The sequence below is a fragment of the Crocodylus porosus genome, unplaced genomic scaffold (genome assembly GCF_001723895.1).
Source record: "Crocodylus porosus isolate Cpor-Errol unplaced genomic scaffold, CroPor_comp1, whole genome shotgun sequence".
Classification (NCBI taxonomy): Eukaryota; Metazoa; Chordata; order Crocodylia; family Crocodylidae; genus Crocodylus; species Crocodylus porosus.
Genome location: NW_017728932.1, coordinates 599,503 through 619,811, shown reverse-complemented (window position 1 = coordinate 619,811; position 20,309 = coordinate 599,503). Strand labels below are relative to the sequence as shown.

General features: G+C 46.1%; 1 protein-coding gene across 5 annotated transcripts in view; it reads right to left on the bottom strand.

The window, feature by feature from the left end:
• The window catches only part of AP2B1 (adaptor related protein complex 2 beta 1 subunit), a 137,768-nt gene that overhangs the window by 19,152 nt on the left and 98,307 nt on the right, over positions 1–20,309 (bottom strand). For all 5 annotated transcript variants that reach the window (XM_019545364.1, XM_019545366.1, XM_019545362.1 and 2 more), the window contains 2 exons: positions 19,917–20,046; positions 2,049–2,133 (listed from right to left, as the gene is read on the bottom strand). In XM_019545364.1, coding sequence (XP_019400909.1) covers positions 2,049–2,133; positions 19,917–20,046 — 215 coding nt within the window. The remainder of the gene's footprint in view (positions 1–2,048; positions 2,134–19,916; positions 20,047–20,309) is intronic.

The following is a 20,309-nucleotide window of genomic DNA, read 5'->3' as shown; positions in this document are numbered from 1 at the left end:
TCTTTGAGCTATCCACAGCATCACAGTATCATACAGAAGTAGGGCTGGAAGGGTCATCAGAGGTCATCTAGTGCCTGAGATAGAATCATCCTTATCTAAACTATCCTATACAATCCATAATCTAAACTCCTCAACTCTGACACAACATAAAAATAACACTGTAACCTGCCACAGGTAAAGTAGGGGAACAATGGCAGCCAATGTCCTGCTTCTATAAAATCGAGTAAATATACACTCAAGAGGTCCTGGGAAGAGGGGCCTGACTCCCCACTACAGAGGAAAGTAAAAATACCCACAGTTCATACCAATCTGACTATGGGGTAAAATTTCTTCCTTACCCCAATTATGGTGATTGGTCTTATCTCGAGTGGAAGTCCAAGACCATCTAGCCAGGAACCTGTGGCTTTAGCCCCAGTAGAAGCGCTGGCACACCTCAATCCATCCCCAGCAAAAAATTAACCAACACTCAAATGCCTCTGAGGAAGGCTTAAAATACCCTGACACATAGCAGAAAAAGAGGGGTGGAGGCAAACAGTAAAGCCCAGAAGTACAGGAAATGCCCATAATACAACACAGGTCTACATCTAAATCATCCCAAACTAGTGGCTGTCCAGTTTCTTCCTGAACACCTCTAGTGACAGAGAGTCCACAACTTCCTTAGGTAGTCTATTCCACTGTCTCACTATTCTGACAGCGAAGAAGTTTTTCCAATCTAAAAACTTATAGCCATTGGTCTGAAGCAAGAGAGAAAAAATGCTTTCTCTCTTTAAGGCAGTGCTTCAAGTATTTGAAGACTGCTATCATATTCCCTCTTAAGTGTCTTTTCTGCAAGCTGAAAATGCCTAGCTCCTTCAGCCTCTGCATATGACTTGCTTTCCAAACCCTTTATCATCTTTGTCACCTGCCTCTCTAATTTCTCCACGACCTTTTTAAAATTTGGAGCCCAGAACTGCACAGAAATAGTCTAGATGAGGCCTAATCAGCATTGAGTAGAGAGGCACTATCAGCTCATATGCTTTGAACCTATTGCTCCTATTGATGCAATCGTTAAGAGTCAAAGTGATGCAGCAGAAATTGAAAAGACGCAAGTAGCTAAACCTCATGCATCCCTATAAGGTCAGGTTCATGATTATTTCCTGCAATATATTTTCTCACTGTTTAAATTAACTTTACTGTAAGCAACAAAGTGTTAAAGACCATCTAGGTGTGGATTTAAGATAATCTTTACTATGACAGCCATTTATAAACCCAGGGTAGGTACGACTGGCTAGGAAGGAGACCCTAAAGCTCAAAAATAACAGAACAGCCATGTCATTGAGGATTTCCACTTTTACCACCAGAAAAAGGCTGGGAGTAAAAGCAAGAGAAATTTCTGTTTATTCAAGCAGCTTCCCCACCTAAAGAAAAGTGGGCTACTGAACAGAGGTGCACGAGAAAAAGTGATGTTTATATAAGCCAGTAAAATCAATGTCCAACTTCCCTCTAATACCAAAGAGAACAGAATTCAGCTTTTGAACAGAGCTGTCCAACTTTGGAGTGGCTGGAGGGGGGTGACACACACTGTGTAGGCTCCCTGGGCCCTGCAACTGCCCTGCCCCCAGGAACAGAAGCAGGAAGGAGAAGCTGGAAGAAGGTGGCCAAGCCTAGGTGCTACAATGGCAGTAGCTTCCAGAGTGATGAGAGAAGTGGCACCCAGGTGGGAGACTGGGGCCACAAATGAATGCCACATGGGCTGCATGCAGCCTGCAGGTCACTAATTGGACAGCCGTCCTCTAGAAGAAAACTAATCTGCCTATGTTTGTTGAACTCCACTGAATGGCAACTAGAAGAGAGGAGAGACCACTTAATTTTAATGCCCAGATTTTTAGAGGCCATTGGCACTGCTTCATTAATGGACTGGTCTGAAGCACTAGTTTGAAGTTGATAGATCTTTGCTGAGGGATGTCTGGCTATAAACTACGCTTTGCCAATTTCTTGCCTGCCTGCCTGCATTAGTCTCCAAAGGGCCCAGAAAAAGCTAACCATATATCTTAATATACAATACTCACCCATCTTGCCATCCTCCACAAAAAGCACATTGAGGGGAATTAGGCAGCTGAAGTAGAAGACATCAATGTTGTTTTTCACAGCCACCTGCAATGGGAACAAACAGAAGAATTATGGTATCTTATGGAGTGCACACAAGTGTACCTGGCAAGGCGGGGCAGAGAAAGGCAGGGAGACCTTAGGAATCTTCCAGCCACCATCAACAATGGCTCATGTATTTCTCAGAGAAATATTGGTAGGAATATCCAGCTATGCCTACTGTGATATGCGGAAGAAGATGCTGAGTCTCAAACATCACACAGGAGGTAGACAGGGATCACATCTAGCCCTCTGTTATCTCCCCTTCAGTATCAGCCACACGCTCTCCTCCCATAGCTATTTCACTGGGCTTTCTTCAGAAGCATAAAATGCCAGTCACATTGCAGGGGATGGCAGCAAGTGCCCTCATTCTCCTTTTATTTCTTGTTTCTTTCTCCTTTCCCAACACTTTTTTCCTTTCACCTCCTCTGTAAGCTCATCTGTTCTGGCTGCACACAGCTACTGTGTCATCTCAGATCTTCAGCCCATATGTTTCTTCCTCTCTCTTGCAGTCTGGCCATTACCAACCAACCTATCAATTTTTGGATTCTCTAGCCTCCTGATCTTCTTCACCCCTTCAGCTCCTTGCTGTTCCATCACTTGTTTATGCAGATGCCCTTCTTTCTGCTTTCTCAGTCTAAACACTTTCTTGATTCTCTGTAATTTCCAGTCACAGGCATCCTCTCCCTTTTCTCTTCACAACATGCAAGGATCCAGTGAGTTTGATGTCTTTACCAGAAGGAGAGATGTGAAAACATCACTATGGCAGAACCTGAGTCAATAGCTCTGTGTTGGGCTGGAGAGCAGGATCTGCTTTACAGCATCTGAGACAGGGAAATCAATACGTAAAATGTTTAATCCACAGGATCATAAGCTACCAGCTGGAGAGATGCCATGGACTGCCTCCTACCACAAACTACAAAGCATTCAACATACTCCTAACTTGTTTTTGCCCACAAACCTTGAATTTTCCCCTTGCTGAAGTTTATGATGCGAGCAAAACAGAGACCTAGGAAAATGTACTGCCACATCAAAACATTTAGGGACAGTCACACTAGCCTTCTATTTCTACCTTGCCTGCTCCCTGCCCACACCATACTGCAACCTGATTATGGGTCCCTGGAGCAGAGTGGCAGTTATAAGCAATCCTTCTAGTGCAGAAAACCAAACCCAGGTACAGCATGGATAGTATTGACAGGAAAAACTATAAATGCCCTTGCTATAAACACTGACTGAGCTCTTGTGAACAGCCTTAAATTTCAGTAGGAGTTTAGGTTTGAGGCCTCTGAAAATCCTAGCCTCTAAGTCCTCCAATTGCAATATAAATCCAGCCACTGTGCCTATTGGTGAACAGAGATCTCACAGCTGGTCCAATTTAGCAATTAAAATATATCTGGATTCTGTCTGGAAAACCAAATGTCCTGGGGTGGGGGGAGGAGGAAAAAAAAAGGTGCCTGCTCTGTGTTCGGAAATAAAATGAATCCCTGTAAAAACAGCTGTTGATAAATATAATGCAGAAGAGAAATAATTGGGAAATCTGAACACCCAGCTCAGCTGATTTGAAAACACATGCAAAGTAGAGTGTTAATGAAATGAGGTCAGCTTTCCAAACCACTGAAAATGATCTGAGAAGCTGGGTTGTTTCCAAAGAGTGGAATAACATAAGGTTGAATGTGACAATTTTTTTCTTAGCTGTCTTTTTAAAAATAGGTTTATATTTAATTCACACAGTGAGAAAAAAAACACCCTTTAGAGAGGAGGGATAAGTTAAAAGCCATGATCAACCTGTAAATTATGGTGCAACCCACATCACAGTGCAAATGGTTGCACATAATAATTAGTTGTCATGCACTTTGATTGCTGGCGTCATGTTTGCAGGTGGGAAAGCTCAGAGGTAGATAGAATTATATTACATTCAATTCTTGGCAGCCCATTACCACTGGAATGGAAACAAACTCATAGCCTTGTAGAGAAACAAAACTGACTTAAAATGGTTAAATTAACACTACAAGGGTGGGAATAATTCATGCATAAATTTTCGAAGGGAGTAGCCAGCAAGAAGGAAAATAGAACTGCTTCGGGTGGCACAATTAGGCAGAACTGAAGAGAGTACGAGGATTAAATGGGGAAAATTTAGGCTAAATGCATCAGAAAACTTGACAGCAAGGTCTTTTAGGCAACACAGTAAACTCCTGAGGGAAGTTTATTTTTGCAGTGCTTGGAGTATTTAATATTAGACTCAACAGTGCTCCAGCCAGAGGTACAGTAGCTGACATGGTGTGGCAGAGAACTGGTCTTTCTGACCAAAGATCCTTTCTATCTCTGGTTTCTGTTATGAACTGCAGCATTTGTTCTACAGCAAGAGTCACTCGTTTTCAGAGCTAGCTGTTGTTGCTATACAACAGCAGCACCTTGCAACAGGGACTGGGAAGCTCTTCCTTTCTCTAGTCATGGATCTAGAAACACATGCCCAATTAGGGTGGCTACTGATGACCAGAATACAGGGCATCCCGATTCATCAATGATTTGGATTTGGGTAGTAAAAGCAAACTGGCAAAGTTTGTTGACAACACTAAACTATGGGGGTGTGTGGTCATGCTTGAGGACAGGCTGGTAATACAGGCTGACCTGGACAGGTTTGTGAGGTGGACAGACGTCAACCTGATGTCATTTAATACAGAGAAATGTAAAGTGCTCCATCTGGAGAAAAAATAATCCATAACACACTAACGGTCTTGGCAGTGCTACACTTGTCAGCACCACAACTGAATGAGACCTGAGTGTTGTGATAGACAACAAAATGAACGTGAGCCACCAATGTGATGCTGTAGCTAGCAGAGCTTATCAAATATTGGCATGCATCCCCTGAGGCACCTTGAGCAAGGCTAAGGATGTCATCCTCCCGCTCTACTCGGCCTTTGTGAGACCACAGCTGGAGTAATGTATCCAGTTCTACATGCCGCACTTCAGAAAGAATACGGAGAAGCTCAAGACAGTCCAAAAGAGGGCCATGCACATGATTAGAGGCCTAGAGACCAGGTTATGCAAGGAGAGACTGAAAGACTTGGGACTGTTCAGCCTGGGGAAGGGAAGACTCAGAGGGGACTTGGTGGCAGCCTATGAGTACATCAGGGCCTGGGGGAGCAACTATTCACCAAGGCCCCATAGGGGAGGTCAAGAAATAATGGACACAAGCTGACTGAAGATTGCTTCAGAATAGACATAAGGAAAAACTTCTTGACAAGTCAAGCACTGAGGATTTGGAACAGGCTCTCCCCAGAGGTGGTACAGTCACCCACATTGGCAATCTTCAAAAAGCATCTTAATGCCCACCTTGCTGGGGTCATCTGATCCCAGCAGTCTTTCCTGCCCAAGTGCAGGGGAGCTGGGCCTGATGTCCTGTAATAGGGTTACCATACTTCCGGGTTTTCCTGGACATGTTCTCTTTTTTTGATGCTCTGTGCTGCGTCCAGGTGGGTTTTTTAAATGCAAGCAAAATGTTCAGGATTTCCTCCCCAAGTCCATTTTCAACATGGCTGACGCTAGGTAGAACTATAGTTCCCAAAATACCTAGTGCTGCATGTGCACAATCGGGAGCTGAGTTCATGATTTTGCTTTGCTCTGCTGGTTGGAGCAGGGGGAGGGTGATCCGAGGCAGGAGAGAGCACAGAGGGTCGGAAGCAAGGGGCACTGGCAGAGCTGGGGGTGTAGGAGGCTGTGGATCGGGAGTGTGGGGCACTGGCAGGGTTGGGAGGGCAGGGAGCTGCACAACTGTGGATTGAGTGTGCGGGGCACTGGCAGCACCAGGGGCTGCAGGTTGGGAGTGTGGGGTACCAGCGGGAGGGGCAGGGTACTGTTTTCTTGGGAGTGAGGTGCACTGGCAGGGCTGGGGTCAGTGGGTTGGGAGTGAGGGGCAGCAGCAGGGCTGGGGGTGCTGTGGCTTGTCAGTGAAGGGCAACAGAATGAGCAGGGCACCAGCATGTCATTTCCCTCCTGTCCCCCCACTGCTTCCCCCCATGTCCTCTTTTTTGGACCTGGAAATATGGTAATCCTATCTGTAAGGTTCTTTCCAGCCCACTAACAACTATGAAACTATGACATCCCCTTGGTGAGGGGGCAGGACCACTGGCCCTCTCAGCCAATCAGTGGTGAGGGGTGTGGGGGCACTGCCTCCTTAGCCAATCAGCAGTGGGGGGTGGGACCACTGAACCCCAAGGCCAATCAGCAGCAAGGGGCAGGACCACCCCAGACTACTATTTCATCTATGAACCCCAGGGCTGATGAACTGTGTGGTGCCCTGTGACATGAGGGAGAGTAAGTGCCAGGATCAGCAGCAAGTTGGTGAACCTCTGCAGGTCAGCCAGCAGCCAGCCTTGGCCCCCCTGCATCGTGGTTTCACATATCCCACAGCCCTGCCTTTCTCTCCAGACAGTCCAGCCTTGAGAGAATGGGGCAGAGCAGGAGTGAGGCTCGAGCACTCCCTCCCCTCACTGGATCTGGTGTCACTCCAGCCCAGCTCTGTGCTTGGGAGCCAGAGGCACACACTGCACAGGGACCTCACCTCTCCCCATCAGTATTCAGCACCGACACTGCGCACCCGGGAATCTGCCTTGGCCACGTTCTGGTCAGAGCTAGCTGAGTGGGGTCAGGGGGTATGAGATGCCTGTGGCAGTGCAGCCAGCTGCCTAGTGGGACCTTCCCTTCCTTCCCCTGAAGACAGATAGGTTTGCCTGTCCCAGAGGAGAAATAATGGCTTAATGAGCTGGCACAACCACCCAGGAGCCTGAAGGCCCCTCTGCCCAAAGCTTCCCTGCCCTCTGCAGCAGGATACCTCAGGGACCTACTGTGCTGCTCTGTGGGTTCAAAGACAGTGACAAGAGCCCCCTCCCAAGTCCCACCTGCATTCCAGCAGATACGAATACAGTTCTCCACCTGCCTGCTCCCAAATCCATTACCTTGCGCTGAGGCTGTGCAGGAGAGTGTATGTAGAGACCAACTGTCTGGCCCTGGGCCCACCTGCACACACCCAACTCAAGTTCAGAGAGTTTAGGCATGCAACAGTATCTCGCCTCTCACTGCACCTGCATGTTCACTGCAGCCATGGCTCCTCGCATAGGCACATAGCAACCAGCACCGGCAACAGAGGGGGTGCGCACAGGTGCACGTGCACCCCTGAGCTTGATGGTGCACCCCCTGCAAAAAGTACTGTCAACGCTACCAGCAGTGCCTGTGGGCGGTTGCTGCTTGCCACCCCTCCACCGACACAACCCGTGGCATCTGCAGGCAGTCTCCGATTGCTGCTGGCCGCTGCTGCCAGTGATCTTTGTGGGTGGTTGCTGACCACTGGTCAGCACTGACAATCCCCCTGCCCCATCACTGCCACTGCCACAGCTGCCTGCTCATCGCGACCACATCCCTGCCACTGACTCCGCCACCACCTGCGGGCAGTCACCATGCCTCCCCAGCTGCCAGGGTCACATGGCGTTCATGGCAACCAGCTTGTGAAATCTTCCAACCCCCCCCGCCATGGCTAGCTTGGAACCTGCTCCTCCTGGTTGTGCACTGCCCAACCGCCAGGCTCAGACAAAGAATTGTGAGGACAAATAATTGACATGTATATCCAACAATAAACTGAAAAACAGGACTTTTTGCAGTCTGTCCCTCATTCAGGAATGGACAGGGGACAAAGGGATGGTCTAGTATAAAACAGAACCAATGACCCCCCTATGCCCAACTGATATGCTAACCTTGTTCCAGCAGTTCAAGAGTGTTATGTAAAGGTACCTGCTGACCTCCCTCTCAACTCTGCTGAAGCTTACGGCATAATCTGCCCTGCTATACTCTATAGCAGCAGTTCCCAAACTCCTGACAGATTGCACACCACCAATTTAAAACAATACAACCTTAGGTACCACCAGCAATTTTTTGTCATATAAAGTAACTATAATAAATCTGTTAACATGCATCACTGACAGGCTGTCTGCATACCACTGATGGTACACGTACCACAGATTGGGAACCTCTCCTCTACGGGTCTTGCCAATTAACATGGGCTGGAGCACCATTTTCTTTTGACAGCATAGCAAGCACTGCAGCTGCCTTCCCAGCAAGCTGCATCAATTCACTAATGGCATCACTTGCAACCTTGAAGACGACCTTTGCAATCAGCTTTTGGAAAGTAGAAGCATGAGAGAGAGGTAATCTTTGCTAAGACTCCAGCTCAACACTGTCCTGTGGTATGCCCTGTATGCTTAACAACATGCCTTACTGAATGCATTACTGTGCATTTCCCTTTGGGTGCATCTACAAGAGCCATTTACTGCAGAGTAGACTAATTAGCTCTGCAGTAAATGTCTTGGCATCTACACATGCAGGGCTATTATGCTGAAGTAACCTAATTAACTCCACAGCAGCGCATGCGTAGACACTGATGCGACTAGCTGGGGCACAAAGGTACTTCAGTGGGGGGCTGCCTGCCAGCTAGCCCTGCACTGGGGCACCCTTGTGGCCCAGCCAGCCCCTCTGCAGCATACTGAGCTAGGTCAGAGCAGGCCCAGTCTAGCAAGCTGACCCTTTGGCACCCTGGTGCCATTGGCACCCTTTAGCACAATAAGTGCTAGAGTTTATTGCATTGTATTAATATGCATGTGTAGACACACCCTTTGACTAGCTGGGTCTTTTGGACCCAGCTAGTCAAAGGCCCAAAGGTCCAAAGTCAAGGGTCTTTTGGAAAGGTCTATCAGAGCACAGATGCAAACCAAAAACAGTAACACTCCCCCTCCTCCCTCCCAATCACTGAGGCTCACTGAAGTTGTCAAAAGATGAGAGCTGCCACCTGAAGTTTCACCAGTGCCAGATCAGTTTCAGTGACAAATTCATTATTTTCTAATGGCAGTTTGGCAATTCTGAGAGGAGGATCTAGTAGTCTCAGTGCAGTGTTAGTGGGTGAGGACCCCCTCAAAACCTACCCTGAAAAGCAAGATGAAATGGAACTGCAGCACAATTAGGCTATCTGTAGGAAAGCCAAAACGTATGGGTACAGAGATTGCATTTCTCTCCTATCTCTGAGAAAGAGGCTGGCACATGGGGGATATGGAAATTCTGCCCATTCTGGGGTGAGTTCTCATGGGCGTTTCAGCTCCTTTCCTGAGCACTACAGTTACTTACAAATGAAAGGAGTCATACATGCACCATAGCATAAGTTTTCAAAACAACCAAAAAAACTGGTTTTCTTGGATCAGGCTTCCAAGATCCCTTCAGGTGTTTAATCTTTGATGCTCCTAGTGCTGTCTTTCATCAGTGACATGAACCACGCAGAATATGAAATGGGTCTTATTTAGAAGCTCTATGCACAGGAAAGAAGTCTAATGAAGACAAAGGGCCAAGTCCTATACCACCTGTTAGGCACCTAAATGTGACCCTATCCCACCCTGCTGAAGTCCCTGAAAAGCAGCTGACATGCCTATGGTAACACACTGCTATCTTAAGACTAAGTCATAAAAAGCAGCAAGGAGAAAGACCTGCCCACCTTCTGCATCAGAGGTGCCAACTTTTATTTTTGCTGGGGGGAAGCCTAAGATGATGGACATGTGCCCCCAGCCCTCCAGTGTGGGGGGAACAGGGTGGATGTGCAGAGAAAGGGGGGCTGTGGACACAGGTGATGCTTGGGGGGGACACGATGGGACAGAGGGCTGCAGCAGGGCTGGACCAGCTTCAGGCACCTCTATAGCCCAGCAGGTGGGAATCGGTGTGTGGAAGGGAGCACTGCACCACCATGGCAGCCAAGGTGAAGCATCCCCTCCCTGCCCGGCAGCAGCAGAGAAACAACTCTGCACCTCCACTACTGCTGTGTCTCGAGCCTGGGGAGCCACAGTGATACAGCACTCCCTCCTGCACCAGGTCTCGCCTGCTAGGCCATGGAGGTGGCTCCTGCCAGGTGCTGGTCCACCCAGTTGCTGCCCCAAACCCCACCGTGGGCGCAGAAATCACAGGGGGTACATCCCTACCTCCCCCCCCGCCCTCTCTACTGTTTCACCTATGCTCACCTGCTCTCCCCCCAGTGCACTACCTGTGCTCCCCTGTCACTGGCCCAATGGACTGCTTGTGCCCTCCAACCCCACAGACTTACCTGGAGGAAGCTGCTCTCCACCACTGCTTGGCTGCCAGGTGTGCATGTGCATGGACATGCACATGTACTTGGTGACCTTGCTTCCAATCTCCCTCCCCACCAGCCCCAAGCATCCCCTAGCAGGAAACCTGCTGGTTCCACCTTTTTTCTCTGTTAAAGGAAAAAATCTGCATTTTTCCAGTGAGTGGAAAACCTGGATCCCTGGTAATAGCTCAGGCCTCAGTCATCATTTCTGAGCATGTCACTTTACATCTAGTGTGCTCAATGTAACTGAATCTATTTATTACACCATAAAATAATATTGCAATATTACATAATTTTCCTCTGGTTTGGGCCCTGACAGCCCTCTTCGCAGGGGGGCCAGGGCCCTTGGGCCCCTACATACTCAGTGCCTATGTTTTGCATCAACTGGTTTTAACAGATTCTAGTAGGGTGGAATAGGATTGCACTTAGGTGCCTAATACGTGTTTCTAGGGCCAATGGCCCAGTTCACCCACCCTTTGCTGTTTAAATGACAATTACTGTATTTTCACGCATATACTCTGCAGGCTATATAATTTTTACAAACATGACAGATGGCTGCCGGCTATACAAGAATGTGGGCTATGCAGAGTCTTTAGAACAGTCTTTAATGAAAATTAAAACTGCGCTGTGCCTGTCCGTCCTTGGCTGTGGGCTGATGTCACGGTGGCGGCGAGCCCTGGCGGCGGTGAGCCCCGGCATTCTCCCCTGCCCACTTGCAGCTCCTCACCCCTTCCCCTCCCCTGCAGCAATTAGCACCACTTTTATCCAGCTCCAGCAGCAGAGCCTGTGCTGCCTCCCTCCCACCACATGCGGGAGCCCCGTGTGCAACTGTGCTCCTCCGCCACCATGCAGCAGGGCCTGGCAGGGGCCGCCCGGTGCCTGAGATCCAACAGGGCAGCCGCACTTGCGGCCATATCTCGGGGGGTGGCTCCAGGCGGGCAGTAAGAGCCCGATCCCCGCACTTTGGCAGCGAGCACCCGTAGCCAGGGCCAGCACTCTCAGGCTTAATAGGCTTAAAATCGTCCCCGGCACTGACACTATTAGGTATGGGGAATACATGGGTGCAGTTTATACATGGACCATTTTCTGACAATACAGTTTTCCATGGGTTATACACTGTTGCAGGTTATATCAGTGTGCAGGCTATATGCAAGAAAATACAGTAACTAGTGCTACTATGTCTTCCTTGATGCCCACGTCCACCCCCGTAGCATCTATTATCTACTACAACACACTGTTCTATGCTCTTTCAACTCGAAATGGAGTTGACGTGGAGACTATTTATCTTTTATTGGTTTAAGCCATAATTGTATTATAGAAATCAATAGAATCTGATAAATTACTTGTGCCATTTGAATGATTTAAAATGGCTGTCTGCGTTGCCTGCAGGTATCTTAAGGAGCTGATGCTATTCCCAAAGAGGAACATTGTGAAAAGCTCTCAACTATTTTTAGCAAAAGTTTATCCCTGATCATTCTGGCTCCTTTCAAAGGGTGGTTGATACTGGAAACTGAAGGAAAATTCATCAACTAATGTCAAAATCCTTTGTGCCCTGCACTGCTCAACTATCTCCCCAAAACTTTATCTAAAGGCACTTTTGTTTGATGCAAATATCCATTCATCGTCAATAGATCCTCTAGTTCTATGCACAGAAGTGTGCCATTCTTAGTGATCTGGATATGGTTCACCCTTCAGAGAAGGGTTCCTGTGTGCAGGTTGTAATTATGGACATTCTGACACTTTCTGCTTCAACGTCTTTTAAGAGTGAGCCAGACTAGCATTATCCTGCTTTAAAGTTGGTTTTCCATCTGTTACCTTGGTTGAGGGAAGAAAAACTTACTTCTTTTTAAAACCCATCAAACACAAGACCAGAAAAGTTTTTGCAAAAACAAAGACACCAAAATTTGCTCAGCTGGATTTTCTTGTGCTGTTCCAAAAATTAAAAGGTCTCACCCTGCTAAATCCTGCACCAAACACTTGCATCTTGTTTAAATGCAGCCCTTTGGCACTCTTGAGGAAAAATTAGGGAGAGATGCACACCTCTGGAGGTAGCACTCTGCCACATTTGCTTGCTCTGCTAAGTTGGTGTCTTGCTACAGCTAAACCATTTGATAGCTGGCAACTGGTACTCTAGGAAGGGATAAGCAACATGCACAGCAGGCAGCTATTTTCTTAGACATCTACTGATTTAAAACAAAGCAAACCCAAACCACACTAGAACAAGAACTAAGGTCGAAAGCACATATTCATATGCCCTAGAATGTCCTTTCCTACAGCTCTTATTACACAACCTACTGATTCTGAAGGTGGAAGTACCTAGGCTGCATTGAAAATTAATTTTAGATTTAGTTTTGCAGTGGGGCATGGTATAACCATACAATTACAATGAGATCTTTCTTATACAGAATAGTTCACCTCTGCTGGCACAAGGTCATGGTTTATTCTGTGGCAAAGCCTACTGCTCTGGTTGTCAGAAACCGCAAGTGAGGACTCTTTTTTTTTTTTTTTTTTGGGGGGGGGGGGTCATTTTGTTTGACAGGTAGGGGTCTTGGAATCCTACAGGCACTTGACAGCCACTGCTAGCCTGATACTCTACCTAAAGACACAAAACCTGAGCTCAGGCAGCAGGCTCATGTGTGCAGAGAGCCAAGGCTGGACGATATGCCCTTAGCTGCATCTGTCATCTCCTGGCGTGCGATTTACGTCAACAGTCAGGGAACGGTAAGTTACTGGGGGGAGGGTTAGGTTCTCATGTGTGCCTGGCTATACTGAAACTTCAAAAGCATATTTTTAGTTTATTTAATATTCTGCATCACATGCTGGTAAGGACAAGTCTTGCAAACCAACAGCTTTCCGCAGCTGGGCTAGGAACCTGGCTCTGTATTCCAGGCTGTGCTTTGGGTATGCACATCATGGAGGTTTTCAGGATGGTTTCTACCCCTCCTCACTGTACTAGGACTCCTTCCCCTCTAGGGTTTTCAAAAGCAATGAAACTTGGATTAAACAGATACGATTTCTATGCATGGAATAAGGCTGTCACCTGGAAGCAGCACGCGGCTTGAAAACAAAATGAGTGATACCCTATTAGCTATCAAACTCTCTGGAGATGGAGCACTTCTTAGCTGTTGGACCCAGCATGGCTGGAGGTTGTAGTTAAACCCTGGGTGACCTGGGTCTATGTTCCCAAATGCTGTTGGCTCTTCTTTACTCATTCCATGTCACCATACTGCTCATTGCCTCAGTTTCCCCTCCATAAATGCTGAGTGAAGGTGTATCAAGTGGGGCTGGAGATGCTGCACAAACCGATACTAAAGCATTAGAAGATTGGAATACCAGCACCAACAAAGCATGACTGCCCCCAAGCAGACCCACTGGGACAGCTGAATGCCTCTACTGTAAGGTCCTGGCAGTTCTCTCTCAAAATAGACATTTTTTGGTAAACTGTGACTGTCACAAGAATAGTATAATTTGCCATCAAAAGCCAGCCAACTGTGGGGTGGAGTGTGATATCTGTTTAACACTTCACAGCATTAAAGAGCTATTCAGGGGAGGAGAAAGGAGATGCTACTGAGCTGAAACCACAGGGGGAACACTTCAGGCATGAAGACTACAGTTACTCAAAGTTGTCTGAACAGGACCCCTATTCAACTGCCAACATTGCCTTCATCTCAACTAAGTGCCCCAGCAGGTTCAGCAATGCTGTTTGTGAAATGTGACAAGATTACAGCTCCCTGTCCAGAATTTCTTCTGTGTCCTTGTCCTATCATGCCCCCTAATCTCATGAACTTCTTTCCAGGAGGGCTAATGTATCCCGTTACAGCAGGGGTTCTTAACCTTTTTTGTGCCATGGACCCCTTTGGCAGTCTGGTGAAGCCTATGGACCCCTTCTCAGAATAATGTTTTTAAATGCATAAAATAAAACACATAGAGGTTAGTGAAAATAAAGATGTAATTTTTTTCCCATCCAAGTTCACGGACCCCCTGAAATCTATCCACAGACCCCTTGGGGGTCCGTGGACCCCAGGTTAAGAACCTCTGCCTTAGAGAAAGGTTAATGCCACAGGGTGGCTAGGGTGACATATTGAATCAACTAGAGATTCAATATTTGCTTTTTCCATTTAACCTCCAAGGGCCAAATCTACTGGTTAAGGCAAAGTCTTTAAACCTTTATTCCTTACACAACCACCCAGTGCCTTCCCAATTACTTCCTCTACTGAGACACTGAGTCTCTCCATCACCACTGTGCCTGACCTGCCTGCATATTAATGAGTGTATCTTAACTGATACAGTAGTATCATTATCTCCAGATTATGAGCAGAGAGCCAAAGAAAGGAAAGAAATATGTAACTAGCCCATGAGTGTACAGGAAGTCAGTGGCAAAGCTAGGATAGTTTGGTCCCATTCCCACATCCCACAACAGTGGTATCCTTCTTCAAGTAGGAAAATGCATCTTCCCCCAACCGCTGGAGGAAGAAGGTTTGATCACAATTTTCAGCGCACATTCCGCACTTCAGCAGCCTGTAAAAATTCCTCTTTACCAATATCACTTTCTATGACAAAATGAAGCAATTAGCACAATAACTATACCAGCCCATTCATAACAACATTAAGGGCATTCTGAAATACTTAAGTTGGACTCATTTCAGCTGCTAGCTCAGTAGCAGCAATGAACAAGCACTTGTGATTGATAGGAAGTAATGCTAAGGAAGGGAATGCATTGATTGTCAATTTAAAGTGTTTACCTCGGGAGAATGTCAGTACTCCAGGCTTGAGCAGGTACATTAAAGGCACTGCAAGCCTCTCTAGCTTGTTTTCAATTAAGTCAACTAGTGCAAGTGGTTACTGTCTGGACAAACAATCACAAGCAGTAGTAAGTGAGACCCAGTACATACTAGGCTAGAGAGTTTCAGAAATGTCTGTGGTCTCCAGCAACTGACACCTTCTATAAATCTCTGGGTAAGTATCACCCACTTTGGTGGCAATGCATAGTGGATGCATATGCACCCCCTGACACGCCATGCTCACTGCTTTGGGGGTGGGGGGGGCTGTGGCACAGGCTGGAGTGCCTGTGTCCCCACTGCAAGTGCCAGCTGGGGAGTGGGACAGCCATAGCGCTCCCAGAAGCGGCTGCAGCAGTTGGCCACAGGGGACTCCCCCCGGTCACTGACTAAGGCGACATCAGTCACCCATGACCCACTTCTTAAAAGGGTGGGGGCAGGGGGAGAAGATGTACAGCCAAGCCAAGGCTACCACTCTTCTAAAAGTCACATATTTAGGCAAGACCCTGGTATTATTTATACCTACACCCTAGGAAAAGCCAGCTTTGTGCAAGTTGAGTTCAAGTCAAAGGCCAGGTAAGCCATGCAAAGTGACAAAACATTTTCAAAATGCTCCTAAGCAGCTACAGCCAGTGTAAATAGGACAAGAACAAATGAGTCAGAAAGACTTCGTTTGGCAACAGGCTTAAAAGGGTGCACTCCAAAAGCAGCTTCCTATTTGTATGATGTAATAAAAGTACAAATGAGAAATACCAGAATAGGCTCTGCAGTCTGTTTAATTCTAAATTGCGGGACAGCCTCATCCTCTGATTAAGGGTCAAACCACCACACTACAACAGGCATTGAACTTGGCTGATTGCATGTATCAGTTGGTCACAACCATTTCTCAACACCAGTTTGGAAATGGGCAGGGAAGGAGTCTGCTCTCCATTATCGCGCACACACACACACACACACTGCAGGACTGCTGGCAAATACAGCCTAGTCTACTATCACTGCTGTGATTTTGTGCAAGAAGACCTGTCAAAGAAGATTCAGTCCTTCAATTTAGCAGATTTTTATTAACTTGTCAAATGTTTTAATTGCTCTCTTTGATTGGGAAAGTGGCAAGAATTAACTCAACTGCACTGGTGAAGAACTACATTATTTCACTGAAGTTACAACATGAATAACTTAAAATTATTACTTCTGAAACTGCTGCCTAGAGAATGAACTACTCTTGGCCTTTGAAGTTTCTAATTAACATGCCCAGAAAGTCGAGAGATCAGTTTGTTTACATGAGGACTTATTTTTCTGGTCATAAAACAAAAGTCTAGGATAAAATCTGAATGTAAGGTCCTCACATTCAAACATACCCTCTCTCTAGTTCCCAACAGCAATTCCATGAGCAGAAAGTCCCCTCATGAACCACACTGAGCATTTTAATTTCTCCAATGTACACGGGGATAGAGAAAGACAAAACAACCTTATATTTTGTTACAAGCCACTTACAGTGATTTTAGTACTTTAGCAGTAATTATTTTTGTGTGAAAACGCAACATACAATTCCAGTGCTTAATACTATCAGGACAATGACAGATCTCCATCAAAGCCACTCCTATCTGCACAATAATGGTTGTATTCTTAATTGGCATCAGCTATCGTGACTCAACTCTCAGAAGAGATACTATTACTCCATATGGCAGCTTTCCCGATTGTAAGAGGACAGCCAACTTCTGAGACAATGACTTAGCTAGCAATCTAGCAAGCAGGTTGGCACTAACAAATACTCTGCTTATTTCCATATAGGGCAACTGGAGGTTTCCGCATGTGTTTTCTATTTGTTTTGCTCTTGTAGGAAAACAAATCCTGCTAGGAAAAAGACAACCAAAACCAAAACCCTGTGTTCTGATGCTTTGAAGATTTAACGGTAACCCAAATATCTCAGATCCTCTCTGATCAAGGGAAGCAGCAGCTTCCAGATGTCTTATTGAGTCTTGTCGGACAGTTTCTTGTTTCTAATACCAAAAAGAGAGATTTAGAATTTAAGTTATAGGGATGTCTGAATTGTGACCATACGAAGTGGCAGTAACCCAGCAGTTAACCCAATCTGATATGATAACCACCTTGACATGCACAGTTTTTCTGCAGGAGCCTGCAACTATGTCACTATGAAGTAGACACCACATAAACCATCAAAACTCTCTCAAAACAGAAAAAGCCCCCATAGGGATGACAGAACACATAGCTCATTCACTGTCCACGTGCTCTGAGCTTGTAACTTTGCCAAGAGGCTCAGAGATCCGGGACTGCTCATTGCCTAAGCAGTTACTGCACCAGCTCCCGACATGGTGACAATTTGGAGCCTCTGGAACTAAGCAGTGAAGCTATTTCTAGCTATTTGCCCATAGACTTATTAATAAGTCATAAGCCTCAGAATGAAACAGTCAAGGGAAAACAGTTGTTCAGGCAAATGAAAGTTACAATTTAAGCATTTAAAAAAACCACAGGAGAAAAGGAGAACTGCCTCTAAATGGGAAATGCCTCATCCTGTCTCGATACCAGAGAAGAGAAAACTTATAGGCTGCATATTCAAGACCTTTTTCTCACTCACCCCTAGATAGTGGTTAAAATAGACTGAAGAATTATTTACCTGCATCTCTGGATACCACAAGTCTCTACAACGAAGATACAGAGATGTGTGTGTAACAAATTACGCACAAGGGGGTTAACTAAGCTATCCAAATTCCAGGAAACAGGAGGTATAGGTATAGTCTGCAGTTACTCCCTGTATAGGTTTACACAGGTGAAGATGACTGTAGCATCTGCTAACATACCATCAATAGCTTAATCTAGTTACCACAAGTAGCAGCAGCAGCGAAGATGCTGAATGAAGCACAAGCTGTCCCATGTACTGGGCAGGGTACAAAATCTGCAGGGACCCTGAATGAAAATTCTGGTTGTGAACTCATGCTGAAACCCATGCTGCCACACCATCACTGCTCTTATTTTCTGCATATTAACTGAGTACAAATATTACTAGAACATCCTACAATCACACCATCATTCGACTATGTACCCAGAGAGCAACTGCAGGACTCCAGTGACGGAGTGGAACTACTTTTCATATAAGAGATGAAGCTGCCTGGCCATTATCATGCATGCTAACAGTTAAATTTAGTAGTGCCAATGTCCTCAGCATCTCTATGTCTGGTTCTCTTAACTTAAGGGAAATGTAAAATACTCCAAAGCATTCACTGGATTTCCTGGTTTCCCCTGGCACTGCTTGGTGAGATACGAGATCCCCCTTTAAAGGCAAATGCAGTCACAACTGTAAAGGCCTGATAACTGAAATCCACAAAACAACATCATTAAGGCAGCATTACACTACTATCTTCCCTTCCTAGAACTAGTCCTGTAGTCTTTGACTAAACTCTTTCTGACAGGGAATAAACCAACAGTCTTTGTAAGGCACTGTGTATGTTGACAGTGCTGGATAAATATTTAATCAGTTCAGCAGCAGCCACCTTTCCTGCAGGTTCCTTTAGTCTGACCAACTTCGTGCCACCTCCTACTCTGTATTAGAACTCAACATGGGGATACTTCTTTTGTATTTGAGGCCAGCACTATTTAGCAAGCCTGCCCATTCCCCATGCCTTACACTCTGGAATGCCTATAAATGTAGAACAAAAAAGGGCAGGTTTTTTATTGGAAATAGTGACAAGACACAAGGGGGTCATTATTTTTAACTCCCTCAGAAAGCACACACAGATGGGAGAGGCAAAATTTTCCAGGTAAAGGAGTAGTTGTCATAAGCCCAACTTGCCTTATTTATAGCTGTCCTTGTTTCTGCTGCATCAGTGACTTTTCAGCACTATATATTACCACCACTAGGTATGCCTGGATGTTGTGGAACCCTGTATTTTGTGGACCAACTCCCTCATTTGTTCTTCTAAGACCATCATCATTTATCCATAATCAGTCACTTCAGAGGTCATGACTCTCAGATACAGGAGAGAGTAGATGTTCTCATAGTTTGAATTGGATGTAGAGGTTAAACAGATTATACCTTCCTGCCATAATTATGTTGGGGAGATGGGGTAGTTTTAAACTAGCCATAGGACAGTGGAAGTTCCTGAGCCCCATAGTTAGCCAGTGTGTGCATAAACATTGAGCCATGTGATAGCATCCTCAATGGCCATGTACAGTTCCTGTAGTCGACTGCTGAACTTAAGTCAGTGGGCAGTCATTGACAATATGCAACATGGTGTGTGTTTTGCCACAGCTACAGTCTGGGTTGTTGCGAAGATTCCAACAATGAACCCCATACAATCATAAGGCTATGTAAAGCTTTGGATTAGGGATTACACTGGGGCCTCAAGAATGATTGAGTATTGCAGCAAAGCCCATGCTTGGCAACCACTTTCTTGTTCCAATTAAACCAAGAATCCTCCTTCACCTCTTGCTCTACACCTTTTGCCATGTCTGTGCACCCTGGCCAGGTGCTTCACTCCACTCCAGAGGTCACTGCATTCACAATGGTGGAAGGGAATGCCTCACTGTTAGTTTAGGTTGCAAAATACTCAAGGATTTTTTGGGATGAAAAGGAGGTTAAAAAAACAGGTTATTGAAGACTTACCTATCAGTGCCTGCTACAAAAAAAAAACAGTGCCCACACCTCTGCTCCTAACAGACTCATAGCCAGCAGTCAGCTCCACACCCCTGGAAAGCCAATGCTCAGTTTCCCTAGTACACTTGGGGTCATTATCCTTACTCCCCAAGCAGGTGTAACATCTACTACAGATCAGAGGAATTAAGCAATTGACCTGTGACTGATCTCTCGCCCCCCACAACTTTCCTGGGTCTTTCAGATGTCCTCTTACCTGGAGATTGTTGAGAGGCTCCATTTTCATGACTGGTCCCAAAGTGTTGAGAGGAAGGGAGATGTCAATACTCTGGTTTGGCATCAGAGGCGTATGAATGGCTAGCGGGGTGCTGGGGATGACTCCAAAGCTGGTTAACAGAAAGCCAGAAGATGTTCACATCAGTGTATTTCTGAAAAGCACCCTATGTGACCTGTGTAGAGGGAAGGGACACAGGCCTGCCATCACAAAGGCTCTCTCCTTCCCTTTCTGTGATGCAGGCTGGCCTAGCTTGGTGCTATTTCTGGGCTTATCTTGCTGCTGCTTAGTGGAAAGGGAAATTTTTGACAATTTGCACTGGAATAGATCATTTAAGACAAAGAGATTCTGGTCAGTCTTTCTGATAAGGTGCCT